Below are 27,943 nucleotides of genomic sequence, written 5' to 3'. Positions count from 1 at the left end.
TGAAAGACTTTTTCTTCAAAAATATATTCAGCCACACAATGTCTACATTGTCATCAGAGACATGCTGCTATTCTTATAAGGTTTTCTGGTGCACTAATTGTAAAAGTTCATCCCAAATGTTAAAGGCTGCATGTTTATTTGTTTTTATGTAAAGTGGTTATCAAATTGACTGTAGTTAGAGCTCTGTTCACAAAATAGACTCTGCATAACAACAAATGTGCATTCTACAAAGCATAATATTACAAGCTTGTGCAAGAGTCTAGACCTCATTTATGGTCTGTGTATAAAAAGTGTTTCACATCGACCATATGAGTTTATATGCACATCATGTGTATATCACATGCACATGTGTATACCACATGCACATCATGTGTATTATCACATGCACATCATGTGTATACCACATGCACATCATGTGTATACCACATGCACATCATGTGTATTATCACATGCACATCATGTGTATACCACATGCACATCATATGTATACCACATGCACATCATGTGTATACCACATGCACATGTGTATATCACATACACATCATGTGTATACCACATGCACATCATGTGAAATCTATATTGTGCTCATGCATATATCTTATTGTACATGTGTATACTATTATGTACACCACATGGATACCAAATGCACAACACATGTACATCACATGGATACCACATGTACATCACATGGGTATGAACACCACATCCATTACAAACCAGGGTTCAAATTCAAGAACACTTATGGTTGTATCGAAAGGTTCACAGTACTATAAGTTCAATCTTAAGTCCTCAAACACAAAATACCTTGCATACTTCACTGTTCCAAGTTTTGTTACATGGTAATGATTGTGCAGAAATTTTCCAAAAATTGAGCAAATTTTAAGCACTACCATTCCTAATGTGAGCACTATTGACGGCAAAAGACTGCTCTTTGTGTTTGAGGCATTAGAATTCAAGTATAAAATACTACAAATGGAAAGTAGAAATTGGTTCACAAATATGGGGTCATGTTATACAAGTCATATGGGGTCATGTTATACACATGTTTTCAAAGGTCAATACAAAATATAACTTACTTCTGTTAGTAAACATGTACAGATCATCATGGAATGACACCTCACAAAAGTCAGAACTTTGAAAGTTTAAAATTAATCCCCACAATGTATAATTGGCCAAAAATTGATATTTTAAATGAAGAAAATCTGGTCAGATGGTCACAAAAGTGGGGACATTTGAATACTATAAAAGGTAGCCTAACCTGCAACTACAATATATGTAGTTCAGTTAATTTTCCAACACATCATTGTGTTTAATAGCTCAGATTACTTCATGATCCAAACAGATGTTGACCAGTTTGCTAACCACCCTATATTGATTTCACAAAATAAATGTTTTGCTTATTTCTCATCATTCAATTATAACAGTACAAGTAGAAATCAGTGTTTTAGCATTAGATTCATATTGGATTTCATTCTCCTGTTCAGCTGCACCTGTTTACTCCACCCATACCCTTCCCAATAGGTACATATATTACTACTAATCTAAACGGCATAACATAAGTGTACCAGAAGTCTGTTTATTTGTTTGTTGTGTGACGGCAGCAGGCGGGATAAAGGCAATACAGTGACCAACACACAACACAGCTTACATGAGTATCAATGATTGCTAATTGTGCTTTTGTTTTATTATACATTGTTATATTAATACACATTGATAAACATACTGGCACTTTGTAACAGTAGAATGGTGTATGTCACACTTACTGTGCTATTATTATACCTCCTTTTGTTCTAAATCCTTATTTTGTGACTGCTGTTGAGTACTACATTTCATGAAATCTATGTGCCATTACACTCAGGATAAAAAAGTATCATATTAGCAAACATAAGTCACATACACCATACTGCTATTAAAGTTTCTTATTACTCCATAGTTCATCCCAAGTTTTGAATTGACTTATAAAATTTTCAGCTATTACATAAATACAAAAGGGGAGGATTTTTCTTTGTGATGAACTTCAGAATAATTTTTATCATAATAATATTATAAGACAACAAAATAGGCAATATAGTAATACACTCTTGAATGTCACAAAGATATTCTAATGTCTGGTTGGACTCCCTCGTGCATCAAGCTCAGTACAATTAGGCTGTTCCAAGTAAATTGCATACTCCCATGCTACAATTAGGCTGTTCCAGGTATATTGCATACTCTCATGTGGAAAATATACATTACGCCTATATATGGACAACATACGCTCATACATTAAGAAGACAACTTATTGAAATGAACCCTTGCATCATCCTACAGGTCTCCTACAGGACACCCTTGCATCATCCTACATGTCTCCTACAGGACACCCTTGCATCATCCTACATGTCTCCTATAGGACACCCTTGCATCATCCTACATGTCTCCTATAGGACACCCTTGCTTCATCCTACAGGTCTCCTATAGGACAACCTTGTATCATCTTACAGGTCTCCTACAGGACACCCTTGTATCATCCTACAGGTCTCCTATAGGACACCCTTGCATCATCCTACATGTCTCCTATAGGACACCCTTGCTTCATCCTACAGGTCTCCTATAGGACACCCTTGCATCATCCTACATGTCTCCTATAGGACACCCTTGCATCATCCTACATGTCTCCTATAGGACACCCTTGCTTCATCCTACAGGTCTCCTATAGGACAACCTTGTATCATCTTACAGGTCTCCTACAGGACACCCTTGTATCATCCTACAAGTCTCCTATAGGACACCCTTGCATCATCCTACATGTCTCCTATAGGACACCCTTGCATCATCCTACAGGTCTCCTATAGGACACCCTTGCATCATCCTACATGTCTCCTATAGGACACCCTTGCTTCATCCTACAGGTCTCCTATAGGACACCCTTGCTTCATCCTACAGGTCTCCTACAGGACACCCTTGCATCCTACAGGTCCTATAGGACACCCTTGCATCATCCTACAGGTCTCCTATAGGACACCCTTGCTACAATTAGGCTGTTCCAGGTATATTGCATACTCTCATGTGGAAAATATACATTACGCCTATATGTGCGTCATCCTACATGTCTCCTATAGGACACCCTTGCTTCATCCTACAGGTCTCCTATAGGACACCCTTGCATCATCCTACAGGTCTCCTACAGGACACCCTTGCATCATCCTACAGATCTCCTATAGGACACCCTTGCTTCATCTTACAGGTCTCCTATAGGACACCCTTGCATCATCCTACAGGTCTCCTACAGGACACCCTTGCATCATCCTACAGATCTCCTATAGGACACCCTTGCTTCATCTTACAGGTCTCCTATAGGACACCCTCACATCATCCTACAGGTCTCCTACAGGACACCCTTGCATCATTCTACAGGTATCCTATAGGGCAACCTTGCATCATCCTACAGGTCTCCTATAGGACATCCTTGCTTCATCCACAGGTCTCCTACAGGACACCCTTGCATCATCCTACAGGTCTCCTATAGGACACCCTTGCTACAATTAGGCTGTTCCAGGTATATTGCATACTCTCATGTGGAAAATATACATTACGCCTATATGTGCGTCATCCTACATGTCTCCTATAGGACACCCTTGCTTCATCCTACAGGTCTCCTATAGGACACCCTTGCTTCATCCTACATGTCTCCTACAGGACACCCTTGCATCATCCTACAGATCTCCTATAGGACACCCTTGCTTCATCTTACAGGTCTCCTATAGGACACCCTCACATCATCCTACAGGTCTCCTACAGGACACCCTTGCATCATCCTACAGGTCTCCTACAGGACACCCTTGCATCATCCTACAGATCTCCTATAGGACACCCTTGCTTCATCTTACAGGTCTCCTATAGGACACCCTCACATCATCCTACAGGTCTCCTACAGGACACCCTTGCATCATTCTACAGGTATCCTATAGGGCAACCTTGCATCATCCTACAGGTCTCCTATAGGACATCCTTGCTTCATCCTACAGGTCTCCTACAGGACACCCTTGCATCATCCTACAGGTCTCCTATAGGACACCCTTGCTACAATTATGCTGTTCCAGGTATATTGCATACTCTCATGTGGAAAATATACATTACGCCTATATGTGCGTCATCCTACATGTCTCCTATAGGACACCCTTGCTTCATCCTACAGGTCTCCTATAGGACACCCTTGCTTCATCCTACAGGTCTCCTACAGGACACCCTTGCATCATCCTACAGATCTCCTATAGGACACCCTTGCTTCATCTTACAGGTCTCCTATAGGACACCCTCACATCATCCTACAGGTCTCCTACAGGACACCCTTGCATCATTCTACAGGTTTCCTATAGGACAACCTTGCTTCATCCTACAGGTCTCCTACAGGTCACCCTTGCATCATCTTACAGGTCTCTTATAGGACACCCTTGCATCATCCTACAGGTCTCCTATAGGACAACCTTGCATCATCCTACAGGTCTCCTATAGGACACCCTTGCATCATCCTAAAGGTCTCCTATAGGACACCCTCGCATCATCCTACAGGTCTCCTATAGGACACCCTTGCTTCATCCTACAGGTCTCCTACAGAACACCCATGCATCATCCTACAGGTCTCCTATAGGAGATGCTCATGTAGTGTAGGTCCCCACAGGAGCAATCATACATTTATATAAAGAATAATTCTCATGCAGAAAAAAAGTGCTCTGAAAATTGAAAGTGCAAGATGTGTTTTAATAAAACAATAAATTATTAGGCAAATATATTCCGAATATAATATCTCTGAACACATGCTAGTTCAATTTCTGTTTTTGTTTCAACTACATGCAATAAAAACAATGTAATCTTTTCTTATATCCAATCTACATGTGTAAATATTTTAAACAAATGGTGCGGTATGAAAAATAAAATAAAACACACATTTTCTTTCTTTCACAAAATATTGGAATCACAATTTGTCCATCCTGACCTGCAGGTTGTTATCACATATTGGGCTATTCCAGTTGAAATCCATACACCCCCTATGCAACACATGACCTTTATCTTGCACACAGGGAGTGTGAATTTCATATGGGATATAACGGAATGGGTGGCTCCATTTGAAATCTACACCCCCTATGTGGAAGATCAAGGCTATGTCTTTCATATGGGGTGTATGGATTTCTACTGAAATATACCATTGGCATCTGCCCTGTCCAGTGGTGGTGCCAGGGGCAGGGATATAGGGGGAATGTCCCACAATCTTGGACTTTCACCCCATAAGAAATTGGTGAAATTTCAACTTTTGGGGCAATAAAAAAAAACAAGTTCATTTTCCCCCACCCTTAAAATTTATTTTCCCCCTCCCCAAAGAAAAACTGGCACTCAAGTCCAAAGCCAGGGGGTCTAATTTCTGTATTTTAAAGTTTAGCTTGCAGTACCTTCAGACAGTCTGTCATCAACAAAATCTATTCAAACCAAACTTGCAACATTTGCCAGTAACAATGAAGCACACACAAGTAACCCTCATAATATGTCACCTGATATCCATTATAAGGCGACAAAAACACTCACCGCTTTACGAGCCCGACAGACCTAGCTTTGAGAGAATTTTTTTTTTATTCTGCTAAATCATGTAAAATCAGCCATTTTTCGGCTAAAATTGGCTAATTTTGACTAAAGAGTTTTGAAAAAACATAAGGCGACAATCTCCATTTTATGATTTTGTGTTTTGGGAGGATGTTTCATTTGTTTTTGAATTTTGCTAAAATCAGCTGGTTTTGGGCCAAAATTAATTGATTTTGACTGGAAAGCTTGAAAAATACATTTTCTCAAAATATGTTGCAAACAAATCATCAAATTTTTGCCAGATTTTTCAAGCTTTCGTGGATATTTTAGGGTTAAATCCTGACCAACCAACCCTTTTAGAAAAGTCCATCCACCCATAAATGAAGGTGGGTTGTTGTTTTTTAATCGCCTAAGCATGAGTTTTAAAACTGGATTACCAATTCATTTTCTTCTTTACAAACAACATTTCATCCATTTTAACACAGGATAATACAACAAAAATAAACCATTTTGCATTTTATGCTTGGAGCTAAGAATTTTAAAGTGTACTCACAATCTTCATATTGCCATTTTTACCTGTATACAATGACTACCACAATATATCACCTTACATGGACAGTAAGTGTAACTGCATACTAATAATGTTAAGGTTACTTCCATCTGTCACAGATTATTGTAAAGAATTAACCATATTGACAAAGGAAAGTGTTTTTCTGTAACAATCACAATACATAGCTTTTTCCCCCAAATAGGTGATCATATTCACCTGTTACACATCGGATACAAGGATGGCATCAGTTATACCTTTTTGCCATCAGTTGATTTCTGCATATCGGGTAAAATGAGAAATAATTGACATCAAACAATGTACACACCAGCACAGTACAACTAGAACCTCAACCAATGCATGCTACTGCAAAGTCACAGTCACAATCCTTTAGTACCTCAACCAATGCATGCTAATGCAAAGTCATTGTCACAATCCTTTGGTACTTTCCACAGAAAGGTGAAGTATCCTACATGTATGTGACTTTACTTAATGTGAATTTAATTGGGTATCTGCATGGTAATTCATGACCCGATGCAATCAGTAAAACAACATATTTCATCATGAAATGAAAAAGAATTTTGAGTGTGAATATTGATCGGTCACCATTGTTACTAACCAAATGAAAATTTAGGGGTTTTTTTTAACATTTTGAAATAGAATAACCAGCCACATTTGGTATATTTGAAACTGACCCACCAAAATTCTTTTTCAAATTCTGTCTACACTTCATGTCGGATGTGCCCCAAGCATGTCAATTAACAAACTGTTTTCAAATATTCGCTAATTTTTTCTGTAATAATTCACCAGATATCCTCAATCCAGTTGCATTTTAATCTACCCCATGCATTTCACTATTCTACTATATCACAAACAGTCACTATCATCACATCAACATCAAACCACATAGAATATCACATCAAAATGGTACAACAAAATAACAGACATATAAATTGCTCTTAAATAAAATCAAATCATTAGAATTCATTAATACATCAAAAATAAAACGTGCAAAGTAATTATCAAATATACAAGGTACAATTTGTGGATATTAATAAATCTATCCAAGATGACATCAAAAATAGTGAAAACAAAATGGTTCATACCAGATATGCAGAAATCTAATAGATTAGGATTCACAAAGGAGCATCAAGTTCAGTCCTGGAATTTTATAGATTTTATTACAGATTCAGGTGACCTATATCAAATGGGAGAATATTCAAATGGGCTAGGACCACTTATTTTATTTTCCCACTTTTATGACATTTCAGAGAATTAAGCTTAACAACAATACCCAAAGTATTTGCTTATATCTCATCGGTCAAGCATTTTTTATATATTTTTTACATTTCATTTTAAAACCCAAATTGTGTGATTTTGAATGCATTTTCCAATTTTATTTCAAAATGCAGCCAAATTGGCAAATTGGGTGCTTTTCTAAACCTACAGGTTTTTTCCTCATAAATATTAAGGCATGTCAGGTTACGTAAGCCACTAATTACCTTTTTTGTCCTATAGGCTTAGCTAGGTTTAATGTGAGGACTGAAGTTAGCCTGTCTTTGTGAATACTAACCATAACATGTGACTTTGACAAATAAATCAAAATGTTTACAATTTCATTGCCAACCAAAAATATTTACATTTCAACATTTCAAAATCTTTTTGTCAACTTGGTGAAAAAAATATTTATTTATTTGTAATGTTTTATGAAAAAATTGCCGATTGAAGTAGTCCTCATGACTGAGGTATCAGTAATAAAATCCATATAATTTCAAATTGTTATTAATTTTTCCCAGTTTAAGAACCAACATCAACATTATTCCCATATCATAATCCTTCATTGCACAAAATTGATAAATTGTACTCTTACATTGTGTTATACAAATGGTGTTAGACAGGTTAGCAAAATAAAAAATAGTAGGTAACAAAAATATCAATATAATAATCATTTACATAGATACATGGTGAGTTGGTATCACAATAGGTTAGCAGTGAAAATCATTTACCTGGTGAATGCTGAATGCAGTAAGTGACAATGAAATATATGTGCACTTGCCACTTAAGATATTCTCCCATTCTTGAATTATATTCATCAGGTTCAGTTGTCATAATAACAGACAAGATTAAAGCATCTACCGTATTTCCTAGAATAATCGCCCCTTCAAATAAACGCCCCCCACCACTTTTTTCAACCAAGATGTTTAAAAAATGCCGATATTTCCCGGGATATTTCCATGCTATCTTGTGTAGTAAGCTTACCAAGTTGCACACATGGCTTCGGTAATTGGCAAAAATCCTGGCCGGAAACCCGGAAGTGAACCAGAAGTCAGTGTTTCTAGCTCATAGTTCGTCATTTATGCGTGAGTTTTAAGCTTACCTAATGATTTTAACAGGAATTATTGTTCTAAAAATGACCTTTGATAAACGCCCCCGTTTGGAAACTGCAACGCCCGCAGGGGTCGATTATTTGAGGAAATATGGTATAGACAAAAAACTATTCAAAACTCACTCTGAAATCTCTGATCTGGTGTTTCTAGATGTTACACAAACAGAATAATTTTAATATCAACTTATACAGCAACCAGGACGTTTGGTGACATCATCAAAACCAGAAAACAGTGTTACTGGAAATAACATCTAGAAACACCAGACCAGAAGAAACAAGATTCCTGACAAGAATCAAATATTTCCAAGTGATAGTAAGAATATTGAACATTTTCTGTTTATATTCTTGCATTCTGTCTGCATTTATAACTGATTAGGAAACAAAATGGCTTCCTACATGATGTAATATTTATACAAATATTTCCGAGTGATAGTAAGAATTTTGAACATTTTCTGTTTATATTCTTGCATTCTGTCTGCTTTATAACTGATTAGGAAACAAAATGGCTTCCTACATGATATCATATTTATACAAATCGTTGTATTTTACTTTAACAAGCGCCCTCTAGAGATCTACATATAAATACACTTTGTGATCCAACATTCTATCTATCGGCATTCAACAACATTCGCTGTCATATGACATTATATAAAGTATACATACAAAATTTCCTTTAAAAAATCTTCCAAATTCTGTTGTGCTGCTGTATACATGCACTAATAAAATACTTTATCTCATTGGCTGTTTATATTATATAGTGACCTTTGACCCTTAGGTTATGTCAACTGATTGTGTACACTGACTACTCAGAGGTTTGGATCTAGTCAAGGTTTTCTTGGGCAAGATTGAGTCACATTAAGTCAACATTAACTCACAGTTGGGAAAACTATTCCAGTTGAAATCCACACAACCCCTTTGGAAGACATAACCTTAACCTTCCACACAGAGAGCATCAGTTTCAAATGGGGTTACCTGAATTGGTGACTCTATTTGAAATCTACACTCCCTATGTGGGAGATTAAGGTCATGTCTTCCACAGGGGGTGTATGGATTTTAACTGGAACAGCCCATTGCAATCCATGTTAAGGAAACAAAGCATTTTCAAGATCAGTTTAATAGTTCAATTATAGCCATTTTAAACATATTATTTCTAATTTTACAAATGTCCATATTAGCAAAGGGAATGCATAATTTGTTCTATATTACATTTTGCCTAAAATTGACACAAAACAATGCATAATATATTTATTTATTACAACATGCATTGATTAACACACAGCTCACTATCCACTTTTCAATAAAAAGGAGATTTTGGGAAAAATTATGTTTAACTGAAAAAGGTATAAAATTGTAAACAGTATTTCTAGAAATAAGCCACATGAGTGCATTTTCCTTGATAATGTGCACATTCACATATCAATTGACATAGCATTGCCTAACTGTCAATCAACTTTTTATAAAACAAAAACAACAGCCAAATATGTCAACAAAACCACACAAGCATTTCTAGTATATAACCTCACAATTTGCAATTACATTTCTTTTATCATCTAAAAACACTTTTGGTACCAAAATACTCTACCAATGATACTCCTGTGCTTTGCAAGGGAAGGACGTTTCAGGTTTATCGCAACATATCACAATTTCAACATGAAATAACTATTAAATTTGCATGATTTTTGTTATTTGTCATACTTGATACTCCTCAGTATTTGTTACATTGTTTTTGTCTACATCACCAGGTTCCTCTATATGCAGAGATACACCAGCTCGCACGTAACTTGGGTTTTGCTCCGTTTCCGGGGTCGGGGAGGGCGCATCTTCAAATTGTGTTGGACTTGCCCGATCCTCCCCTCTATTAGTCTCTTGCACAGGTCCTTTATGTGAATCCCAATACACTTCACTTTCCTGTTGTCTCATTGGTTCAACTCGTAATTTAGGAATGTCACTGACCTCAGCTCCCCTTTGTGGTGATTTACGCCCGCTTTTTTCGCCAGTAAGCAACCCCGACACAGGCGAAGGATTCCGTGATCTCCGCCGAGTTCTTTTACGTTTCTGTGGTGAGGTTGCCGCTTGCTCATCACTATCACTTGAGCTACGCGAGGGCGCTGGACTCACCGAGTGTGAACCACCCGAGGAGCTACAGTTTCTTGGTGAACCTGAGGCTCTTCTTCTATGTTTCTTTACTCCCTTTGTTGGGCTACATTTATGTCTTGAATCAACATATTTCCGTGTTTCCTCTTCGGATTCAGACCTTGCTAATCTTTTCAATTCCTCAGAAGAATCACTGCTATAAGGACGATAATTAGGCAATGAAACATCCTCCCTCTGTGGGGGTTTTGTATCCTTATCATCAATTGGTTCTTGTATTTGTATTAAAGGATTATTCGGTACAGTTAAGCTCATAGGTACATGATGCTGTTCCTTAGGCACAATGGTCTTTGCACTTCTATCACTCTCAGAACTAGTCAAATTAGGGCCATTACTTCCATGACCCCCACTCCCTCCAGACATGGAGGAGAATGTATCACGTGGACTAGCAGATAACTGGCTGAGCTGCTTCCCTGTTGATGAGTCCATACTAGAGATTGATGCATTACCCATAGTTCCTTGCGTTGCCATGGCATCAGGTATAGATTCTTGTGATGAGGATGGAAGGTTGATCTGTGGTAGCGGTAGCTGCAATGCTGGGATATTGGAAGGGCTAGTCTCTGCTGGTGATTTACCTAAAGAGGGAGGAAGTAATATATAAGATGAATTAAGATTTGTATGGCTAATGAAGACTAAATTATGCACATAATGCATAGTTTAACCAAAGTTGAAAACTGAAAACAAATATAAAAACAAGCAAGTGCAAAAAATGTAAACATGTTACCTGCTCCCACGATAATGAGCGTAAAGTCACAAGTTGGGAATTTTGAGATGTTTAATTGTTGAGTTGCTATTCTTTGTTTGAAGACACCTGTATAGTCAGTGGTATGTCCTTTATGAATGGGGAAATAATACTCTCTATTCAGTTCTGTCCTCATTCACAAAGGACATACCACTGACTATACAGGTGTCTTCAAACAAAGCATCTCAACTCAACAATTGTAACACTTAAAACTCCCAACTTGTGACACTACATGTAGGTTGGTCACATGACTACTGTAAACACATATCCCAAAAGTAATCATCACACTCAAGTACGTAATCAATCTGAGCAACCGAGAGGCAAAACAAGCCCAATCCTTAAACAATCCCAGATTTCACATGAATAAAAATTCAGAATGGGCAATCTACCATCCCTAGTTATGCTCCTGATCATATTAGGCATTGATATTGTTGTGTTGCCATCCAGTGGGACTTCTACGGTGGTCAGTTGGTCACTGACAAAAATATTTACTGATTGTCCATTTTCTTCATCAAAAGTGCATAATTTTTATTTTGAAGAATTTATTATGCATTCCTGCAATTTTGTTTAAGGTCACTATAAATATCTGGAAAACACATTAAGTTGGGAGCTGTACAAAGTTTGGTGGTATAGAGGTGAACATTGACTTGATTATATTTTAAAGGGACCATTGAAAGAAAAACATATTTGGTATCAAAATAAAGCTAATAACATATAGAATCCATTTCTAAAATGATAAACGCAATTTTTCTTTATTTTACCCCCCAAGTCAGCAAATAAAGACAAAGCGCCCAATGTCGAGTCGTTCCGCCCAATTCATATGTGCAGAGACACGTGGCAACCCCTGTGACGTCAAAGTGGTTATCCTTTCCGCTGCATGGCAACACTGCATAGTCCAGACTTGGTCCTAAACCAACGCATTCACGTGTTTACAGCAATGAACTTTTATGTGCCTTTTGGGCCTAACAAGCCTATGAAAAAGGATATTATAATATAAATTACAAAGCTACAATGACTTCTATGATAGGCCTATATATAAATTCTAGCTAGGCCTACAAAATTGGCCAACAACGCGGGGAAACATAAGTAAGTTAGGCCTAGGCCTTCATATTGACAAAGTCAAAGCTGTCAGTGCTAGCTGCTCGGCGTTTGCAAGAGAGTATTATTTGTTTTGACTGAGGCATTCTGATATAGCAACTCTTTACTTATATTTCCTCTGAAATATCTGGTGAGGATAGGAAAGAGAAGGCAATGATGTTTCTTTAGGCCTAATTAGCCTACCTCCCGGGCGTGCGGCCTAGGTTAGGCCGTATAAAATTAATATTTTGGTTCTCGTCCAGAGGATTTTCATGAATTGATGAGGGAGGGATGTTTTTTTTTCAGTGTAAAATCAGCATTGTACTGCAGTTTTCGGTCTTTTCCAACAGTGCTCGAGGCAACGATGACGCACTTTTTTTTTCAAATGTGAGATTGAGGGATAAACCCCCTAGAGTAGGCCCTACCACAAAAAGACTTGGAAGTGGTTCTTGTTCTCTAATAAACTTATTTATAGGCCTATGTATGAAAACTTCATAAATCATTCCAAAGTCTAAAATAATTGAAAAATCTAAAAAAAAAAATCTGACAAATCCCAGAAATTGAGGAGGGAGGGGACGAGAACCAAAACATTAATTTTATACGGCCTTAACCGCCAGGCCTAAAACGCAAGCCGATCCTGACTCCGAAGTTTGGAAGCTGAATTGCGAGTGATTAAAGTGTGTTGCTTGTTTCTATACGGTCGCTCCGTGTAGAGACACACTTATGTGACCAGGTTCAAAACAAAAGTCAGGCTCGGGAGAGCGAGTTGGCCCGGTTGTTTCCTCGCCTTGCACCACTGAGGTCCCGGGTTCAACTTCAAGCCCCTGGCGCGCGGCCCAAAGACTCATGTGAACTTAGTTTATCTCGATCCCGCAGGTTTTCTTCGGGATCTCCCGTTTCCTCCTGCTTCTCAAAAATCGGTGATTAGTTGCTTGGTTATCAAAAACTTCCTTCGCCCAGTGAAATTTGGGGAGCTGAAAAGATAATTGGTGGATGTTACAATCCAAGTGCGGCTAGATTTACGACAGGTTCGGCAGCATCCAGCCTAGATGATGCGATCTGATTGTGTTATGTACCATGGCAGCGAAGTTACAGCGCTTTGAACCCTCCGAGATCTGGGAAAAGGCGTTATTATATAAAAACCGAAATTTATTTTTATTTATTTTTAAAAGCCTATGAAAAATGAGAAACAAATTTGAAGATAAAGAACCACGAGAGGAACATATAAGGCCACTCCAAACAATCATATGAACAATATTTACTGTCAGCCTTTAGTTTACGTTATGGAAATGCTTATAGGCCTAATCCAATATCAACTCCCACTGATACTTGAAAGTGCAAAGGGCCCGAGCGTTTTATCAAAGGTAGGCCTACAGTTACAAAGTTTATGTTAATTGGGTAAATCTTGTAAAATACAGCACGCCTGGCTGGATATTTCGTTTTTAGAAATGACTGACATCAATTTCGCATAGCTTAGGCCTACCCCGGTCCTAACCATCCATGGATTAAAATAAGTGTAGGCCTATAATATTTCCCATTTGATGTTTGTATATAGCATAATAGGCTTTTTGAAGGCCTATGTATGTTATAGGCGCTCCTCGTAATTTATTTCAAGAACAGCTTGCATGTCATGTTCTTCTGAACCAACTTCTTCAGTCTCCCGTATAATACACGGTAGGCCTATAGGGGAATAAATTTGCAAAATAAAAGGGCCTAGGCCTACTTTGCATTGTTTGGGGTATGAAAATAAGCACTAAAGTTAACTTATGGAAGAAAAAGCTTTTTTATACCAATTGTCAGGTTTTGGAAAAAATAATCATCTCTTGAATATTTTTTTAAGGTAGGTCCTACGGAAAAAATACATAGGCCTATAATAATAATACCGATGGGAGGTGCTCGCGCCGGCACATCATCTGCAATTTATGTGTTGCGACAAATCTTGGCGATATTCCCCTCAAACATCATCACTATATCATAGGCCTATAGGCATAGGCCTACTCATAATTAGTTTTATGGTTTTATATATGCCATGTAGGGCCTACATAAAGTCATCGGAATCATGGTCATGTTGACCGGGGTGAATTTATGATAAGTAAAATAGGAAGCTGCATATGCTTGATGATGATAAAAAAAAAACAATTGATCGTCCCCGCCCGTTTCCTTTCGCATGGCATTGCAATTGAGAGAGTCTGAAATGTCTAATGCTATTTTCTTTATTATAAGGGAAAACTTCTTTTTTTAAATGTTTCGAAAGTTAATAATATTGTCAATAGTTTAGAGTTGCTTCTGTCCAATAAGCATGTCAATTTAGAGGCTTTGTTTTAATCATCCTCTCAGAGAACCATCAAATAACAAGAGCCTCGATCCTATCATCCTCCTCTACAAATTACACAACTAGTAATAATGTCCGGGAATAATACATAGGCCTAAATGATCCATTTGCATTGTAAAAAGAACTAATAAATGATAAATAAAAAGGCCCTCCACTTCCTCTTTTTGATAACATGTGGACAATCAACTGGAATTTTGTTTTTACTTGACCTTTAAATAATTATAAGTGGTTGTATTACCATGATTATTGCATCTGTTATTTAGATCGCGATCGCTGTTGTCAAATTATCCCGCAAAAATGTCAACGCAACACAAAACGCGTAACCACAATGACGTCATCAGGAAAGCGCCCAATTTTCTACTTTTGATAAATGACGCGCGATGTAGCGTCGGAAGGGGGTAAATCGAGTACGTTGTTTTCATTGTATTTTTATTTCTAAAATAGTTAGTTCTTCAATTGTTTTAGATATTGATTCTATATTTTATGGGCTTTATTTTGATACCAAGTCATATTTTCTTTCAATGGTCCCTTTAAGCCTACTTAATTGGGTTGTCCTTGAACGTTTGCCTGGTCAACTGGATCCCCCTTTAAGAATTATGAGACACCTGGAAATGACTGATATGATATTAGTAAGCAAGCAGGAATCATGCTTTGAATGCAGTTAAGTATGGGATTTCTAATCATATGCCCTAATTTGATATTAGTAAGCAAGCAGGTATCATGCTTGGATGCAGTTAAGTATGGGATTTCTAATCATTTGCCCTAATTTGATATTAGTAAGCAAGCAGGTATCATGCTTGGATGCAGTTAGTATGGGATTTCTAATTATATGCCCTAATTTGATATTAGTAAGCAAGCAGGTATCATGCTTGGATGCAGTTAGTATGGGATTTCTAATTATATGCCCTAATTTGATATTAGTAAGCAAGCAGGTATCATGCTTTGAATGCAGTTAAGTATGGGATTTCTAATCATTTGCCCTAATTTGATATTAGTAAGCAAGCAGGTATCATGCTTGGATGCAGTTAGTATGGGATTTCTAATTATATGCCCTAATTTGATATTAGTAAGCAAGCAGGTATCATGCTTGGATGCAGTTAGTATGGGATTTCTAATTATATGCCCTAATTTGATATTAGTAAGCAAGCAGGTATCATGCTTTGAATGCAGTTAAGTATGGGATTTCTAATTATATGCCCTAATTTGATATTAGTAAGCAAGCAGGTATCATGCTTGGATGCAGTTAGTATGGGATTTCTAATTATATGCCCTAATTTGATATTAGTAAGCAAGCAGGTATCAGTGCTTGGATGCAGTTTAGTATGGGATGTTTTATCATATGTGACCGTACAGCACGAATGAGCCGTAAATGTCCTCAATTGTATTCTGAGTTACAGTGTAAAATGGGCATGAATGTCGTATTCATAGGTACCTCAATTTGGTGCTACGTGTACCTCATTGCACCAAATCAGAATACAATTGAGGACATTTACGGCTCATTCGTGCTGTACGGTCACATATGCTCTAATTCCCTCATTTATCTATGTCTGTGTAACAGGGCATAATTATTCTGCTTATGCTCTTTATCTATGCCTGCGTAACAGGGCATCCTTCTTTTTATCTCCTCTTTGTGACCATTGCTTTATCTATTACAACATATCTTTGGAACTAAAAAAGCCACAGGGCCCATACTTGGTACAATGAGTTGTCAGTGATTATATATATACTACATGCAAGAGTTTTGTCTAATCATACTGTTTTTCATTAAAGATTAATTTTGGTTGTTTTGAATTCTAAGAGAGATATAACAGGCTACACCAAAATTCAAAGCATGATTCATTTCACTTTTCTAAATTCAATTATTCTTGCACTACATGGCATGCAGTTAAATGAGATCCCTAAAGTGATTTGATATATTTTACCAAGTCATATTAGCTGAAAAAGGGGAGGGGTATTACTCATGCAACCATATGCTGGTCAAAATACTTCCACCATAAAACTGCTACCTATTGTCAACAAATTGTCTCAGACCAGTCACATTCTGGAAAGCTGGACTGACCAATGTAATCTGATTTAAGTGACTCAACATATAGGCCACATACTGTCTCTTGCTGTATGGTCGTAACTGGTCATCTCAAAAACAGATAGAGAATTAGGATGGGATGTTGTGGTACAGCTGAACTGATCAGGAATATTGCCTTTTTGAGCTCACAATGCTTAGCTTTAAAAAAAAACACAAACTAACTGTGAAGGATATTACAAGATGTTTGTGTTTTTAAATTTTGTATTAAAACATTTTTAACAACAATTCAAACATTTTTGCTTGACATATCCATCAAATGAGTACTCACAACATTTCCCGGAAGTGATGATGTTTTGAGCAATGGATCGTATATGTGATCGGGAGATACGATACACTGCTCAAAACAAAAACATCATCACTTCTATCAGCCCTGATGGCAAAAGCTAAAGTCGTTAGAACTCATTTACTGAATTTGTCAAGCAAATATGTTTGAATTATTTATATAATGCAGAAATCTCTTATTGGGAAGTAAAGGGACCTGTAACACTATGTAGGTGGATTCTTACTTACTAGTAAATTTGCTTCAATGCAGTAAATTAGTAAAGATTTCATTTATTAAAATTCTTCATGCATGGGCCGGTCACATGCAATATCTACCTCCTAATCCTAATCAAAACTATCCTTTGCAAGTTTACAACCAAGTAGAAGAGCGTTCCCGTTTTTCCACATCACCACCTAAACTTTCAAAATAGCTTGTCAAATTGTTCACCATCGAGCGCCCTCGGATAAATTGTTTAACCCGATCCTCCGCTTGTTGAATTTCCTCTGCCCTTAATGTCTCTAAATCAAGACATTCAATGACACAAGACTGGCGCGGACTCATACTACGAGAAGGCCCCGCATCCGGCGTCTCCGCAACAGACGCATCATCTTTGGGCATTTCCAAGTGTAAGGAATCTAATATAACTGATTTCCGTTTTGTATGTGGTTTATGATTTGACACGGAACTTGGATGTTGTGGATCATGAGTTGATCCAGCTGGAGCTACATTATGTAGGATAATAACGGGCTCAATACCCTGAGGGTGTGATCCTACAGGTGCAGCTATGCTTGTGGAGTAGAGGGGCTCACTAGGAGGTGGTGATGTGGACGGTTCAGATCTGGGTGCATAATCCTGATAGGATGCTGTGAGATGAAGGGTAATAAGCACACAATATAATTGATCAGATGTGGGTGGTTAAAGCTACAAAATATATCATGCAGGAATTCAGTGTTCTGATTTAGTAAGTAAAATAAACGTCTGGTACACGGTTGTTTGATGTGATCATTTATTAATTTTTCTAACAAAACATTATAATGTTCATTTCTAGGCCTGAGTAAAATCAAAAGCTATCACACTAATAAACATTATATACACATATATATTGTAGCAATTTTTAACATAGATTATCGTTTCTATATCAAATTATTCATCTTTTTCTGCTTTTTGTGGTAATTTTAATTCTATAAACTGTACATTTGTGTGCAAATTGAGGGCGCTATTTACATTGTTTTAAATTTAAATTGGCCAAATAATATGAGTTATACATTACATTAAGTTTTTTTTTTAAATTACCTTGTCATTTGTTAGTCGGTTTACTGATGTTCTAATACCATTTTTCAAGTGTCTACCCCTTGTAAATATGCAAACAAGATTCTAGATAAATAGCGCCATCATTGTTCAACTTTTCTTTAAAATGACTCAGTTTTACATACCACCAAACAACTGTGGGTTAATTACTAGGAAAGTTTTGGTAAAATACTGTAATTTACCATCAAATTTGGTAAGATAAAACATGCCAAAGGGCAAAGGGAAAAAGACATTTATAGGTCTTAAAGTGATGAAATATATAAATATGTAGAATTTTTATTTATCAACATAAAAGGGTTTAAGTGCATTTTAAGACCTTGGTTACATAAAAGACAGGCCCCACCAAGTTTTGAGTAAAATAATATAATGACACTGGGTTATCATCTGCTGTGGTAGCATTAGTACTGTAAGCTGGGTGTTTAAACACTAGACACAGAACAAGGGATATTTTTGTTTGTTTTATTACCTGTATCTTCATCTTGTTTATCATCTGCTGTGGTAGCATTAGTACTGTAAGCTGGGGGTCTAAACTGGTAATTGTCAGGCACAGAGTGGACTCTTGTTACAAGTGTTTTAGCGGCAGAACATGGCTGTAGATGGCACATCTGTCTTGGTATGTTCTGACGTGATGCTGGGTTGCTATGCTGTAAATGCAACAAAATCAAACAGTTAAGACCTGGATAACTTCACAAATTGTTTACGTTCAGGGACATTTTGTGCATATTAAAAAACGACTGTGATTTCTGCACATGCATACAATTAGAATATTGTGAAATTTGTGTAATTTGAGATTGAAAAAGCAAATGTGATTTCAATTGTGATACATGCATGTACTAAGATGATTCATGTGAGCAGTGTAGGTAATTGGCCAAAGTTGACAGTTCGGCAATGATTTAGCAGTATGAAGAGATAGTCAATCTGGATTCACGTCAAGTAAAACCTTTCTCTGTCATCAGCATGTAATATGGTAGTCGGTGACATACATGTAGCCTTCCTCTGTGGAACACCATATTGGCTGATGTGAAATTACATAGCCTTCCTCTGTGGAAAATCATATTGGCCGATGTGAAATTACATAGCCTTCCTCTGTGGAACATCATATTGGCCGATGTGAAATGTTAGGTTTTTAAGGCCTTTTTTTGATCACTTTTGTCAAAGTGTTCCCCCCTGAAAGCCTCCACCCTGGGAAAATCTTGGCTATGCCACTGTAGCTTGACTGACGGATGATCCTCTACTTCTTCAGAACATTGACAATGTCCTTTTTGTCCTTTGGCACAGTGTTTCTTGTTTTGTCATCAAATTGAAAGTTCACAGCATCCAACCCTATAAAGTTGGGGCTGTCACTATTGGTGTAGGGCCATTATATACTCCAAATATTTGACGTACAATATTTGTTCAATAAGTATTCATCATTTCTATCTATTTCAATTCTGCTGGAAATATATTTAGGGATTCAATCATGTTTCACTGTTGCTCATCACCGATTAACAACGATGAGTCTGCATTGTCTGTGTGGTTTTACTAACCCATAGATTTCAAATGCAAGTAACATCCATGCAAAATCATTTCGGATGTATCTTGATGAAATCGTAGGTGGATGCAGACCTTACTATAACTTGAAACATCCTTGTACCACTGGTAACAATTGACCTAAAACAAACATGCAATTATTTCACCTGCTGTGCTAAAGCAACATAATCATAATTATGCAAGCAACATTAAAATCAAATTAACCAGGAACTCTACCCTACATTGGATTATTCCACTTGAAATCCATACAACCCCCCTATAAAAAGATGTGTCCTTAATGTTGGGTGTAGATTTCAAATGCAGTCACCCATTCAGGTTTCATTTGAAATTTACACCCACATTGTAGAAGAATAAGGTCATGTCTTCCATAGGGGGTGTATAAATAACTGGAATGGCCTGTTAAGAATACATCCACTACCACACCCCCACTTGCAAGTACACACCCCTCGCACACCCACCACAACACAAGCACTGGCATGCACACATCAGTATAGTTGATTTTAAGTTGCTCAAACTTATACTATACTCATACTCTACATAAATTATATAAAAATTATATAAAAAACATGCTGTCTTTTCCTTGGAGAAAAAGGAATTTAAACTTGATTATTGCCAGAGGCAGCACCATGGGGGAAATTCCCCCCAGTCAGAACTCTTTCCCCCAGTAAAATTAATTTCCTCACCCCAATGCCCCCCCCCCCCTTTTTTTTCTGGTGCTGCCACTGATTATTATTGCATGTGTAAACAAAAATATTGCAAACTACAACTATCCAATTTGAGGTGAAATCATGCTGGGATGTCTACAAAGCAAAAATGGTGAACACATTAAAAACGATTTAAATTGAAGTAATTTTCCATTAGATTTACCATTAATGGTGGAGTGCCCACTGTTAATATAATGTCGCTAGGGGCAACCGGCTGAGAGGAGAAGAACAAATGAGGAATGAAAAAACATAGAAGTTGTTTTTAACATGAAAGAAAATGAACATATACATAAGATGAAGTGATAATAATACATGATAGTTTCAATTGGTAAGTGTAACTCCAAGTTATTTGTTTACTATAATAGTAGTACAGGTTTCCCATCAATATACAACTTGGAACATTTTATATACAGTTCATCAGGAATCAGGAGTTCTCAACTTGTATATAGGTCTTGGCCACAAAACAACTTGAGGTATTGACCCCAAATAAAGTTGTGACCCAAAACAGGGTCTCACTGTTTTACCCATTTTGCATTTTGCAATTATAGAATCTGATAAATTAGTGAAAATCGGCTGTAAAAATATCTATATTCATCATGAAAATTCCATGCCACAAAATAAATGACATGTGTGGATGGTGTTTCTGAGTTAACTCCATGGGCACTGCCAGCCAAATTATCTAAGAACTATTTTGATTGGTTATAAATAGGGCTATATCATGAATTGAACCAATCAGAGATATGGTAAGAATGGTCAGTACGGCTAAAGGAGACAAAGCTTAAAACTGTTCAGAGATCTCTAAGCTCTATTTTGATTGGTTACTCAGGTGATTTTATCATATAATTAACCAATCAGTGGCTCTGTAACATAACAAAGGCAGTAGTGGCCATGGGGTTAAACACAACATGAAATGAAAATAAATCAATAATAAATGCATGAAAATGTTAATAATATGCATAAATAATACCGCACGAGGTGCTTAAAATAGTTAAATGTAATGAACGTACTGTATTATGTGCTTTCTTAAAAGCTAAATAACATATTTGTTAGCAACATAATCATAAACTAACCAAAATGCAGAAGAAATCATTTGTTAGTAAAGTACCACATCTTTATTATTACTCAATTGGGTCAGTAAGAAGTTTATAGCAAATGTGTTAAATTACTTAAATGGGTAAATCCATTTAAAACCCACACTCCCTCTGTGGAAGATTTAGGAAATATCTTCTTCTAGGGGAGTATGAATTTCAAATGGAAGCAGCACATCAACCAACTCTATTTGAAACTCACCCCCTCTGTGGAAGATTCATGTTGAATCTTTCTAAAGAGGGTGCATGAGCTGTCTAATGTGTTCATTCCATTTGAAATTCATACTCCCCTGTGGAAGATATTTTAACATCTTCCACATGGGGAGTGTGATTTTAAATGGTTTAGCCCAATAGCTGTAAGATAAAGAAACTGAAGGTCTTAAAGAATGCCAAATTATTAAGAATCAAATGTCTCAGCATGATATTGCTTCGGCAACTTTGTTGAATAAGATTATAGGAATTGAAATTATTTAAAGCTGGTATACAGCTCTATAATATGCTCACATAATGTGAGAAACATCTGACCAACATTTCTAATGCTGAAAGTTATATATTTTATAACTACCATTTCTACCAAACATAGTTATTTAAAATTTAATACGTCAACATTTGTAAGCCGATTTAAAAATGTATCACAAAAATTTAATTTGCTCTTGTACTTAAAATACAATGTTTTGAGACGCTTCAATAAATATTTACTGTTACTTAAAATGAAATTAATAAATTTAATAACAATGAATAATTTGAAACATTAGGAAAACTGTTTATATTTTATGAAAAGGATGAAATGAAGAAAATGGGTAAAGGTATCGGAGAATGAATGACAAAATAAATGAATAAATGGTTTAGGATTTTCTCAAGATGAAATGGTGTAAACTAATTCTACTAATTTGTTAAAATTAACTTCTACTGGTATTTACAAATATTCAAAGGTCATGCAAACTATACCAAACTGTTTCACTGTTACTCTCAGAATCACACTGTTGGTAACATTGTTGGTAACATCGGGATCTTAATTTTGTTTCATAGCCTATGTCACCTGTCAAACTCGGAGACATTTTGTTTACAATTTGTTTTGATGATTAAAATTTCTGAGCGCCACGCAAAAACAGCGAACCCTATGGTTAGTTTTCACATTCAAACATACAAACCATCTCAAAAGTTAGGTCTTAGTAATAGGCAACTACTTTTTCTGAAGGTACTATATATCGAAAATGACTAAAAATTGTTTTTAGCCATGACCCTTAATGTATCTTAGTTTTTAAGGACTTATCTTCTTGAACATAGCCAGGAAAATTAGACGACAAATGTAAATTTCATTAAAAAGGCATGTCTCTGCTTCTTTTCCCTATTTTTATTTCGCTTATGATGTTTTCATGAATTGTATATCTCAAAGCAATGAGATTAAAGTGCAGCGGAATAATATTAATTTTGTTAGCAAAAAAAACACATTTACTCTAAACATATGGTGGGTTTTAATTCTAAATGATACAGAGCTTATTTTGTACAAGAATGAACTTGAAAAAAAACTGTGTTTGTAAAATAAGGATAAAAAATTGCCTCAGATGACGGCGTAGAACGTTTAAAAATCATAATTTTGCACATTACATTTTAAAATTAAGATTTTTGAATGTAAAATTTGGCTGAGATGTGGTCCAAAATGCAATAACAAATTAAATCCTGCATAGCTCTTAGCCATAAAAGACATAATAAAATGAACACTGCAAACCGTGGGCTATTCCAGTTGAAATCCATACACCCCCTATGGAAGACCACACAAGGAGTGTAAATTTCAAATGGGATTACCAGAATGAGTGACTCCATTTAAAATCTACACCACCTGTGTGGGAGATTAAGATCATATTTTCCACAAGGGGTGTATGGATTTCATCTGGAATAGCCCCATGCATCCACCAATAGCCAGGTGGTTATAATATCTGCACAAATACTACACCTAAAATATAATACATAGAAAAACAGTAAGTAGGCAATGTTCAACCAATAATTATTGACCTTGATTTTCTGACCTGCTATTGCATACCCAGGGAGGAAGCTGGGGGGTCAAAAATACAGCCTGTCTCAAAAAAAATTGTGCAAGTGAAAAGCGCCCTCTTTGGCAATTAGAAAATACCGTATCTTAGCTCTCAAATACCGTTTGTTCTGTTCAATTTGCTCTTTTTAATCTCGAGATATGTTTAGTTAACAACGAAAGGGTAAAATCACAATTGTGCCACTTTTACTAGGAATAGGGCTGGTACATGTAAATCAATGATTGCTAATGTTGATGCTTCTAATGCACTCCACCTTCGCATTAGACGCTTCAACACCAGCGCGCATGCATTATTTTGTCTAATTTCATTAATTTGTCTAATTTCATGAACTTGTCAAAGTTCATTAACCTATAAGTGTGCAATATTTGTTTGTCTTTTAACATGTCTTAATGAGAACAGTATGCCATGGTAAAATCATTGACATGCAGATGTAATTAATTTGACAGCAGAATGTGATATATTTATTTATCGTTTAATTTGTCGTAAGTGGAAACAGAGAACCATTATACCTTTATCATGATAAAACATTAAAAACAATTATGTATTGTTGTGTAATTGATGCATTCTTTTTATTTCACGAAGGAACTCTTGATAAACTTGATGCTATCATTGATTTACATGTACAGCCCTCTTCCCTAGTAAAAGTGGCACAATTGTGATTTTACCCTTTCGTTGTTAAGTAAGCATATATCAAGATTAAAACAAGCAAATTGAACAGACTAAACGGCATTTGAGAGCTAAGTCTATGCCCTTGACGTTGATGTAAGCATTATGTCACAACGGTATTTTCTAATTGTCACAGAGGGCGCTTTTCACTTGCACATTTTTTTTGAGACAGGCTGTATGTGGATGTGCTCGCTGACCATTTCTATACCAACTTTTTCTAAAATGACACCCATCAATATTATATATCTATGGTCGAATCAAGAATTTGGCAACAACAGGGGTATTTGTACATAAAATAAGGAGAATCCCGAGAAATCTGAAACTTTGCATTATACAATTTATCGATATTTTTAACCCACAATATGCGATGTTTTCAATTATTTTTTTTGACTGGGGGCAAGCCCAAATGAGGGAGGAATGCACACAAGAATTAAATCTCCATGACTGACATATAAACCAGGATGGAGTTGGCTTTTTCTGATCAATTATGTGAAATTTGAATTTATCAGGAAGAAACTTAGCTTCCAGTATTATAAGTAAGGGTCCAATTTAAGTGATGGAGACGTGCCATAAGGACAACTTCTGGCAGCCCCATGCCAGTTTAAGCTACAGGAGCAGGGTTTAATTTAACACACAAAACACGCGTATTTACGCATTCACACACTTTACGGACCCCTTCAAATCCAGTTCAAAGTCCAACGTGTACAAATTCTTGAAAACGTACGCGTTCAAATATTACAAGATTTGAATATAGAAACACCCAATATTGTTAAAAACGTCTTCCAAAATAAAAATACCTCTTGGGCAATGTTTTGACCCCTTCAGAAGAAAAATTCATAAAAGGGTCAAACAATTTGAAATACCCCTTCAGCAAACTGCTTAAAGAAACCCCTGTAAAGGAGATCTGTCACATTGGATTTACTACAAGATAGAGAGATAAGTTTAGGGAAGTCAAGAAAAGTACCTTAAAAATGATTCGTTTATTAGTATTCTCATCAGAATAAATAAGAAGATCTGTGGAGGAATAGCTCTGAGGGTAGAAATGTAGGGGTGAAAATGTCATGTTCTTTCATAATTATGTACAGCATGTACATATCAAATGTAGATCAAATGGGTATCACATGTTCAGCATACAGGTTGTCCCAGAAAATATTACCGGTTGAATAAAATTGAACGGAAGTCGAGAAATAGATATCAGAATCAAAAAATTTAAAATGTAGCGCATAGCCTATTTTATTGTGCATCATATACAAAAAAAAATTATTTGCTTCGGTTGACTGGTTACGAAGAAATTAACGATTACATAATGTGCGCATCAATGAAGTTCATTCCAAGTTTTCATACTCGCTCACCGCTTCCTAAAGTTTGTGTATCTAATTAAATTTAGTCCACATTATCTATCCGACGGTGTTATGTTATTCATGCTTTCACTGAAGATGAATAACAGTTTGTCCGAGAAAACTTTCATTTCTGCAATTATTGGAAGATTTCCAGCTTTAACTCTTTAGGTTGTGCAAATATGTTATATTTTAACTTTCCAAAGAACATTTGAGCCAAGAATGACAATAATCAAGTGATTTATATGATAATGATATTGAAGGTATTTTTATTGAACTTAATTAAACCAACACAAAGCCTATTTTAGTTGGCAGTATTTATCGCCCACCAGACTGTACTGTTGATTTTCTTGATAATCTTGATGATATATTTAAGAAATGTAACAATTTATATTATGATGTATATATTTTAGGAGACTTTAATTTAGATCAGGTTAAAATTGGTAATTTAAGAAAAGTGACAAGGTTGGCAAACAATTCTAATATGAAACAAATTATAACAGATTATACAAGAATAACTGAAACTAGTAAAACAAAAATTGATTTAATATTTGTATCAAAACCAGAACTTATTATCTCATCTGGTGTTCATAGTTTAGGTCTTAGTGATCATTCATTAATATATGCTGTAAGAAAATGTAATAAGTTGAAACTTCCACCAAAAATTGTAAGATCCAGATGTTTCAAAAACTTTAATGAAGCAGATTATATTGATACAATCAGAAATTTTGATTGGGGTAGAATTCGTAATATAAATGATGTCAATGAAGCACTTAATGAATGGCAGTCTTCATTCAATGCTGCCTATGACAAGCATGCACCATTTAAGGAAAAGAAAGTTAAAGGTTGTTTACCTGAATGGGTGAATAGTGAATTTTGAGACTAAGTAAAGATAGGGACTACTATTTTTCAAAAGCACATAAGACAAATAATGCTGAAGATTGGAGTAAAGCAAAGTCTCTTAGAAATAAAGTAAACAATATGAAATATTCACTGAAAAAGAGTTATTGTAACGAGGCTATAAGTAACAACATAAATAATAGTAAAAATCTTTGGAAAACAATTAAGAAAATTATACCAAACAAAACATCAAGTATACCTACAGCAGTTGTTAAAAAGAATGGTCATTACTCAGGTAACAAAAAGGATATGGCAAATGAGTTCAATGAGTTTTTCACTTCAATAGGTAATGAACTTGGGAGTAAATTTAATAATAACAATGATAATTATGTATGCACTTGTAATACTATATGTTCTCATCAAAATCATAGTGTAAACAAATTTAGTTTTAGAGCAATATCTAATGAATTTGTTCTCAAACAAATAAGTAAAATGCAAAATTGTAAATCGTCAGGATTAGATCTCAAAATGCCTTGTTCATATTTGCAACCTGTCTTTGAATGGGTCTACTTTTCCTGATGCATGGAAGAAGGCTAAAGTAACTCCAATATTTAAATCGGGTGATAAAACTAATGTTAGTAACTATAGACCTATCTCTGTATTACCAATTGTATCAAAGATCATTGAAAGAGCTGTCCATGATCAATTATATGAATATATGAGTAATGTAGGACTGTTATCAAATGCTCAATCAGGATTTCGTCCGAATCATTCCACAACAACAACCCTTCTAGATGTGCAAGATTACATTTTAAAGAATATGGATACAGGTTATGCTACAGGCGTTTTATTTATAGACTTAAAGAAAGCATTTGATACTGTAAATCATGATATTCTGATTAGGAAACTTAAACAATATGGGGTATATGGGGATGAATTATTATGGTTTAAATCATACTTAAACAACAGAGAACAAACTGTTAATGTTAACTCAACTCTTTCTGACTTTAGGCCAATTGATATTGGTATTCCTCAGGGCTCAATTTTAGGTCCTTTACTGTTTATCATTTTTGTTAACTGTTTACCTAATGCTGTGTCTGAATGTAAAACTGTAATGTATGCTGATGATACCTCTTTGATGTGTAAAGCTAAAAATGAATCTGATCTTAAAATTCAAATGGAGTCATGTCTAAGTAGGGTAGCTGAATGGTTCAAAGTAAACAAACTCACTTTAAATGTTGAAAAGACTAAGTTTATGATCTTTGGTACAAACAAAATGCTTGAAAAGT

General features: G+C 35.9%; 1 protein-coding gene across 1 annotated transcript; it reads right to left on the bottom strand.

Annotated features, from left to right (window-relative positions):
• Positions 1–8,530: 8,530 nt before the first annotated feature.
• LOC140164208 (uncharacterized) lies at positions 8,531–20,972 on the bottom strand. Its single transcript, XM_072187451.1, has 3 exons — positions 20,836–20,972; positions 18,905–19,082; positions 8,531–11,209 (listed from the first exon to the last, which is right to left on the bottom strand). Exons 1-3 carry the CDS (start codon positions 20,836–20,838, stop codon positions 10,173–10,175), a joined length of 1,218 nt encoding a protein of 405 aa, XP_072043552.1. The 5' UTR covers positions 20,839–20,972; the 3' UTR covers positions 8,531–10,172.
• Between the last annotated feature and the right edge of the window lie 6,971 nt (positions 20,973–27,943).

The sequence above is a fragment of the Amphiura filiformis genome, chromosome 11, assembly GCF_039555335.1.
Source record: "Amphiura filiformis chromosome 11, Afil_fr2py, whole genome shotgun sequence".
Lineage (NCBI taxonomy): Eukaryota > Metazoa > Echinodermata > Ophiuroidea > Amphilepidida > Amphiuridae > Amphiura > Amphiura filiformis.
Note: the sequence above shows the minus strand (reverse complement) of the source record. Positions and strands in the feature narration are given on the sequence as shown.